At 35.8% G+C, this 8,621-nt stretch overlaps 1 protein-coding gene across 2 annotated transcripts; it reads left to right on the forward strand.

Moving 5' to 3' along the window:
- The first annotated feature begins 1,322 nt into the window (after positions 1-1,322).
- LOC110373460 (uncharacterized) lies at positions 1,323-7,188 on the forward strand. Of its 2 annotated transcripts, none has more exons than XM_064039881.1 (5): positions 1,323-1,472; positions 4,266-4,373; positions 4,915-4,992; positions 6,333-6,421; positions 6,937-7,188. In XM_064039881.1, the coding sequence occupies exons 1-5, from the start codon at positions 1,412-1,414 to the stop codon at positions 7,087-7,089; spliced, it is 489 nt and encodes a 162-aa protein (XP_063895951.1). In that variant the 5' UTR covers positions 1,323-1,411; the 3' UTR covers positions 7,090-7,188. The 2 variants fall into 2 exon arrangements, with proteins under 2 accessions (XP_063895951.1, XP_021186408.3); XM_021330733.3 differs by having other exon boundaries at positions 1,352-1,569.
- The last annotated feature ends 1,433 nt before the right edge of the window (positions 7,189-8,621 follow it).

Genomic DNA, 8,621 nt, shown 5'->3' on the forward strand with positions numbered 1-8,621 from the left:
ACCCAAGAACCGGATAACAAAGGTGCATATCTTTATTAAGCACTTCCTAGACGATCCATTGCGCACACTATTACGCATTGTACAATTTGCGAAAGACAGGCTATTTAGAGTTAAAATTGAAGATTGCGCAACTCGTTCAGAGTCTGGGACTTTATTGCTTTATTGAACCAAACCACAAATAATAAAGGGCTCGGCGATAAACAATGTTTTTTAGACTTGACATTTTGGCAACGGCCGATGCCCAGGAACGTAGTAGATACAACATCATCTATCGATTTTTTTGGGAACTATTTTTTTAATTTCCAAAACCAAACCATTAAATTAATGTTACATTCTTGTGCAATTTAAAAGGATTATGAGAATTGGTCGATAATAGAACACAAAGATTACCTAATTCCTATTGCCTTCTCGGCTACCTACTTCGCAATTCAATCGTAGATACATTCAAGAAGCAGGCTTATAAATACCTCAATAGCGATTAGCCCTAGTTTTGCACCTGGATTAATCATAGATACAAGTTTGCTTAAAGCTACCTAAAGCTTCCTCATGAAAACGGTGGTCCTTGAATAAAATTAATGTCTACCTACCTACAGCGCAGCCACGGACTGTTCAAGATAAACTTGGTGTATCTTGACGTAGTGATCGTAGTGTCATACTAAAAATGGTTGTTTATATACTTTGGATTTAGTATTTAATTTAGCCGGTCAGCTAATTAATGACAAAAGACATTAAACATAAACCTGAGTTAAGAAAAAAAATAAGTAAAGGCAAGGCACCACACTTTGCAGTAGAATTGCCAACTACCTACCTACTAACGTAGTCTACTTATCATGAAGAATATCTCGGTTCCATTATGTTTAAAAGCCAACAATTTAATGGTAAATTTATTGCTATGGTGGTACATTAGCAGCTTATACGGTCAATGTCTTCAACGTGCTTGACTATCATTGAGATTTTAATAGCTTCCTCTAAACTTTTATTCGAAGTCGCCACTCAGCTTTTTGATAAGAAGTGCAGTCAGCATGCTGCACAATTTTGACGTTAAAATGCAGGCCTGTGTGTTCTCAAGTAGGTACTAAAACTTAAAGCTGGATTAATTTATGTCTTTTGAAAGCGGTTTCAATAAAATCTATTCAGCAGGTTTCCACGTAGGGATTTAGATCTTTGTGGGTGGGGAGTACGTGGTAGATAGCTATGCAGTAGATATGCGTTCGTATCATACACTTTGATGGCTATCAAATATACTTAGGTATGCGTAGATAATTAGATATTTTAGCTGTACCTGTGTAAACAGGATTTATTTAATTAATAGTAATCATAATCACCTTTTGTCCGATGCAGCTGAATTCATGCTCCGGCCCGTGTCAATGTTATCTTGGCGATAATCACTGGGCCCGTTCGTCGTTGATATATGTTTACATACAATTTAGTTGCAAAACTTTCATTCTCTTGGAATACCACTGTGAAACTTGGTAAATCAAAAATTAAATATGTTTTTAGTGTACGTAATATTTTTGCTGCAGTTGTTTATCGGAGACTTGCGAGCAAGCGTCATCTTTCAGGACTGTGGTGAGCAAATTGTGTGTCGCAACCCTCTTCCTTTTACAAAAGCTTATAAATAACGTTCTATTGTTCCATTAATAAACTAAAAATTTAAAAAATATTATGAAACTGATATTTTTTGTAGGTAGGACCTTTGCTTTTGTTAGGTAAGTCTCATATCATTTTAGGATTGCGGATTGAGATTGATTTGTATTGAGATTCGCATTCACAGGGGAGGTTTATGTTCCAATAGTGGATGAAGCCCGAGATAATGATGTTGATTCGTATGCAAAACAAGGGATTTAGTACCTCAATCCGTTTGTAACCTTGTGGATAATTCCTGTCCGGTTAGAATACCTATTTATTTGTTGACTGTTAACATCGTCAAACCTGCTAAAATATTTCTTACTCAACTATTGGCCGTATAACGTGTTAATAGAACAATTAATCTAGAAATTTCAGTAGTTTAGGTACCTACCTACGAAATATAATTAGGTACCATGATAATTAAAAAAGCAATTATGATTCACGATTAAGTAAGTAGATACCCACCCAAATGCATTTTTTGTATGTAGTAGGTACCTGCCTACATAACAAGTATTGTATTCGAAAGTAAAAGAATGAATTCATGTTCTTCATGCAATCAGGTTGGCCAGCCAGGAGATGCTGCTATTATACTCGTAGGCTGTAGCACAGATTATATAATAGTTACTACGTGCTGTATCTGCTGCCATGCGGAATCCAGTTGGGTTGGGTAGCAATACTTTTCACACATCCTTCTAAGAAATAAGGGTGGTGAAGTGCAGAATACATAAAAGGACCTACTAAGTAGGTGCTGTAAAAAGTGGGTACCTACTTACTTTAAAAAGATAAGTCACCCAGTGCAAGTCAAGCACACGCACTGTTAGTAAAACCTAATAGGTATCCAGTACCGTATTTTATTATTTCGGTAGAAGCACCAACAGTAGGTATTTAGGTAGGCATGAAGGTACTAATGTAGGATTTCGGAAGTCTTACATTCTTATAAAGAATAGGCTAAAAAAATTCGACGAAAGAGGTAAATAATTTTCAATGTACCTAAGTAGGTGCACAATCATTATCTTATTTTTGTCGTCCATTAATAAGTTTTAATAGGATTAACAAAGTGCATGAGTGCAGGTTTAGTCGAAATCAATGCTGTACTTCGAATTTCCGTTTCTCTTGAAATCATTATCGCGTCATAATCGCAATTACAGTAGCGAATATAAACGATATCGGTGTACTTAAACGATAAATGTGATTAATATCTCTGATTCACAAAATAGATTTTCAATTTATGACGGTTTTTGCTGTGATTTTTGTGAATCAATTGAGGTATCGGTATCATATCCTATGAGTAATTTCATTTTCTCGAGGTTACCGTAGATTTCCGGCTGTATGGTCAGTACCTTTTAACTATCTCATCCTCATCAAATCATTTACTTAAGGTATCGTTATATTTTTTTTACCTTGGTAGGTAGGTACTTTAGGTACTCACTCGTATTTATGCATTTTTTATTATTTTGTACTAAGTAAATTTGAAAATAATGAATCAAAAATAATAAAAAAAGGTAGATATTAGGCATCTCAGCCTGTAGATTCATTGTAAGGGAATGAGTTTTTAAGACTATGATATTTACTTATCTATTGTTACACAATATTAAGCAAAAAACAATCATCAATAACAAGGTAGGTATGGTATTTCAAGATTTCGTGCGAGATTGTTCATGAGCAATTTATATTCATTCATCATTTTAATCTCTCACTAACTGTAAGCGACCTACCGTCAAAATAAGGGTTTTAAGTACACCTACGGTAGAAATAGAGATGCAATGAAGGAGGATATTTAAGAAATAATAATTATGGAAGTAATACAGTGTAGTAGAAGCTCCTTTTCTCATAAAAACATCTCGGTACAAATCCACTGGGTCAATTTCTCACTGTACCCAAAATTCCGTAAGAAGGGCAACCCAACGATGTTCGAAAGTCTATGTTTCTCGAAGGAAGCAACTTAATTGCGATTGCTCTGGTGTTCTACTTATCATCAAGCATCAGGCTATCAGTGTTGTCGTTTGCCACAACCACAACACATGAAAAACAGGCTGAGGCTTTGTATACCTTTACGTGGTAGCTCTCCGAGTACCTAAGTATATATTACCTATTGGTGTATATATTATAGCTACCTATTAACGACACCGATAGGTACCTAATCGGTGCATAAATAAACAATTTGGTACTTATGCTAAAAATATCTAAGTAGAGTAGGCCAGGCCATTCAATAGGTACTTGTACTTCATACGTTAAAATTAGAAACCGGTACCTTATAATCAAATCTTATCTCCTTCAATCTCAGATTTTGTCTCATTAATCTAATCTATTTAACGTTGTATAATATGCCAATAAACTAGAACTGATATGGTGTTAGCCTCATTCTAATAAAATTATCACTTTACATTAGTTTCGTCGCGACTCTCAATTGTGATAGTGATAGTTGTTGTACTAGATAGTCTGAATCATAAATGGGGTAACAAATGTTAGGTACCTAAATAAAGAAAAGCTACATTTTCCGATTTGCCTTCTACAGATAATACCTAAGCTCAATCGATCGGCTCTTTATTAAGTAGTAGGTGGGTGCATAGAATAGCCAGTATCGTACCGTTGTTTTGAATAATCAATTCAAATAATAAGTAATGTTATTTCTCCAGGGTCGCAGTACGAGTTGAAGGCTGTGAATATTGACGGGTGTGACTCGCGGATACCATGCCACGTGACGGTAGGAGAAGATGTCCCAGTCAGCTTGGACTTCTATGCAGGTGAGAACATTGACATAAAATAAAAAACCCAAAGAAAACCGCAGCTGGAGTCAGTTAATTTAAAACATTCAGTCCGTCTTAACCACCGTAACCGTCTTACCACAAAAACTTTTATTAAACCTTTAGCCTTAAGCCTTGTTGAAACCTTGTCTAAAAAAATGTCAAATTATGACGTTGACATATGGTTCATTTTGGAGCCACAATTTTTTTAGACAAGTGTAAAAGAGGCGTTTAAGTTTTTGTAGTAAGTAATTTTCTGATTAATATTTATCAAACACATAATATTATTCATTCGCAAATTAACAGCTACTATCTAATACTTAGAAAATTATAGTTATTGGGATGAGGGTGAAGTGACTTGTAACGGTTGTAACCGCGGACTGGGTACATAATATGAGACTGAGCCTTATAATATCTTTGGGTCGAGATGTTTTTCGAAATCGAACCTGCCATAACCGCAGTCATATTTTGCATCACTAAACCGATGCGATAGTTATCAGCGTTACCCACAGTTCTTAGTGCGAAGTATTTTTTATTGCAGATTCTGTATCACGGAACCTGGATCAAAATGTCGTGATACATATTAATCACCTTAATCTGAGAACGCGAGTAAGTCCAGGTAAGATTAAATACCTATATACCCCGTACTTATATCTAGTTATATGTCCTTTAGACATGTTTATAAACTACATATATAAAGTTCAGGTACTCCTTACCTTTGTGATTAATTGAATGTCGCACTGTGTGCAGCCATCGACAATACACAATTAGTAATTCGTGGTGACGCCAATGATTGATATACATAAGTTTACCTATTAATTTTCCTCATTGTCAGGAAATAATCTCTAAAGGCACTCTTCTATTTAGCAACCAAGACGCTACACAAGTCTTACTGCAAGTGCAATAATTGAATAGCTCTTTAATTAGCATTATTAGTTACAAAAGGCATTAAAAAACACGAAGATAGGAAATAGCTAGGATAACTACTGCTACTGAAACCGTACCTATAAGTTCATGTGCAGCATCTGGTTAGCGTCACCTTTTCAACCTTTTCTGCCTGCGAGGTCGGCTTCGGGTCTAGGTCTAACTCACCAGTCTCGAGTGAAATTGTTAGACACAAGGAAGCGATTGTGTATTAGGCCAGCCGTCATAGGGTATCTATATGTAAAATAGGCAAACTTGTTGACAGATTTTGGTCTGATATTGAGATGACTCCGAGTCTAACAACTGTAAAGTGTAACGACAATCAAAGCATGATCAACGCAATTGTAAATCAGTATCTTACGTGTCCAAATCCAAAGAAACTCCTCAAGTGACCCCGACAATTTTGTTTACTTTGTAAATCCACCGAAAAGTAGGTACAAGGTCCTTTTTTAGCACATTTTTTATGTTTAGCATCTTTGCGTTTGTTATTGGTCGCGGATTTAACCTCTAACTAAACTTTTCGATATTTTTAAGGCCATTTTACTCGGTCAAAACAAATCTTGCTTTCCTTGATTATTTAATTAAGGACCCTCATACCTAGTACATTAAAATATTTCAAAAGAGAGGTCACAGACAGGTCCCTGTCTATCTGTCCTTCTCAAACAAAAAATGAATGTCAAAACTCTACTGAATCTACGTCTATGCTGATCTGCGCATCCCCAGATTCCGTAGCTGAGTTGTGCGTGCACGGCGCTCCCTTATCTAATGCAAAAACCCAATACGCAATCTCTTTTGTTATTATTTTATTATCGGCTTATTTCAAGTTCTAAACGACTCGATTAGTCAATTTACACTTGTATACAAATTGGACAAAGGTACTACACGCATAACACTGAACCAATCTGACTGCGACCTGTCAACACTGAAATTAAATAATGAAATAGTACGTACCTACGCATAATATGGACTGATGTTATAAAGGGGAAGGAAGGGCTCTGAATTTTTTTGTTACATGTTGTTAATTGATGTTACCAGAGCGCTGTGAGATCTACGACTGCGCAGTGACAACGGGAATGGTGACTTCCTTTACCAGCCTGATGTCGGTGCCCACCACTATAGCTTTGGTAAATATTTACACTTATTGATGAAACTTATCTATTTTAAACATAACGTACGTAACGTTCTGGCTTCTTCTCGCAATATCAAAAAATATGCTACCACAAAAATAACTTTGTTTCACAAAATCTAATACCTCCTATCTATCTGCACTTCTTACCTAATTGGTTATAGTAACAATGCATCAATGGTTATAGTAGGGACCTGAACCTATCTACATAAGATCCGTCGACATATTTTGCTATCGATAGTTTACGCAGATAATAGTTCAATGAATCAAAAACCGCAGCATAAGTTGGCGGATGATTAAACAGGAAACCACAAAGTTTTATAAGTGAGACAGGTGTGCCATGTCAATTGATGTTTTATCTGTCTTTGTGCAAATATAAATAATTGAAGTGGTTTTGTGGATCCAGAATGCATTAGGTGCACCTCGCTTTGACACTCACAAATAATGTGGCTACCTATTGGAGAAGGATTTTTTTTTATTGATATAGCACTTACAGGTTTATTTTGTTTCCAGAACCAGCGAGGTTACCTGTTTTGGAGAATAGAAAATGAAGAGGGAAAGCAAGTATTGTGTTACTCAGTGATGGTGCAAACACAAAGTCCACTACAGAAACTAATGCGAAAATTCTTGCACACAGTTCCTGCGACACTGGAAAAACAATCATGACGTCAACTTTCGCCAATTATGTGACCATTAAAACATTCTGGATGATTCATTTTTGTCTCAAAAAATCGTTGACGTAATATAAGTCTGATTTTTTATTAATTTCCAGTTTCTTTGTATTACCTACTGTCCAATATGTTGGGACGTTATTCCGTAATCTTCTTCTGATAGTAAGTATGTACACTTATTCAAGTTGGTCAAACTTTAAAGTAAAAGTAAGCAGGAAAGGGCCACCCAAGGTTTTCTGCAGTTAATATTTTCCTTGTTTTTTTGTTGTTAAACATTTTAGTGCTAATCTTTCGTGCATACCGATAAAATATTTTAAAATATAACATGAATATGTATGATTTTCTATAAACATTTATTAGTATTGTAATATTTACTGGTATTTTAGATGTTATTCATCTTTATCAGTTATCAGCCTTTTTATGTTCCCATCGCTGGGCACAGACCTCCTCTCACATAGAGATGAAAGGATTATCTTACTTAGTTAGCAGCAATAAATTATTTATTTAAAATAGTACAGTGCGAGTTTTATATTGTGGGAATCTATGCTTAATTTTATCGACGGAAAAAATTGAAAGTACTGAGGTACCAGGTCAGTACTTACCTACTTTATAAAAAAAATCATCTATCCTATCACGATGAAACAAACTTCAAAATTCTTAATTGGCGTTTTATCAAGGGTCACATTAAACGGATACAAAAACTAAATGTGTCTTCCATTGTTATTATCATCGGCTCAATTATTTAAATGCCTGAATGTTACAGTAAGTATGCTGTGCTTACATGCGGGTGGTTGATACGGGTGGTTGATACGGGTGGACATTCAAATAAAAAGCGTAAGAATGTACGAGTAGGTACACACCTGAACTTTTTTGCGGAGTTATATGCGGTACAAAACTAATTTGAAAACGATATTATGTATTAGGAGTAGATGTAAGTATATACCTACAATAAAAGAGACAACGCTTTAGGTGGAAGATGCAGGAGTCTTTGTGACATTATGCTTCTAGCAAGGCTGTAGAAATGCATTTAAGGGGGTTTCGCTCTAAGACGAGTACCTATAAATGGAAAAGAAAAATCCTGCCGTTGACGCATAGTAGGTAGGAGTCCACGGAAGAGAATGAACGAGATCGAGCCCCGATAAGGCAGGTGACCACGGAAGAAAAATTGAACTGATGCTACTACATTTTTTCGTAGGTCTAGTCTAGGAGGTACCTACGTAAATTTATCGTAATTGCCACAACAATCCAATCCACACAGCTATTTAATTGGGTGTACATACACATATATTTTCAGAGAGTAATATTTCTCACCACTTATCAGTAGGTAGGTACCCCAAATTCTTAGATTTAATTTTCTGCGAATCGGCAATAAACAAAGCCCCATAACTTAGGTACTCAAATGTTTTAACGCAGTTATCTGTACATCGCATCGGCTGCATAACTCATAAATTCTTTGACGTATGGCAGACACACGACGATCTCTAACTACCTATATATTGGCAAGCACAATCATAGCGAACTCGTTTC

This window comes from Helicoverpa armigera, chromosome 20, assembly GCF_030705265.1.
Source record: "Helicoverpa armigera isolate CAAS_96S chromosome 20, ASM3070526v1, whole genome shotgun sequence".
NCBI lineage: Eukaryota > Metazoa > Arthropoda > Insecta > Lepidoptera > Noctuidae > Helicoverpa > Helicoverpa armigera.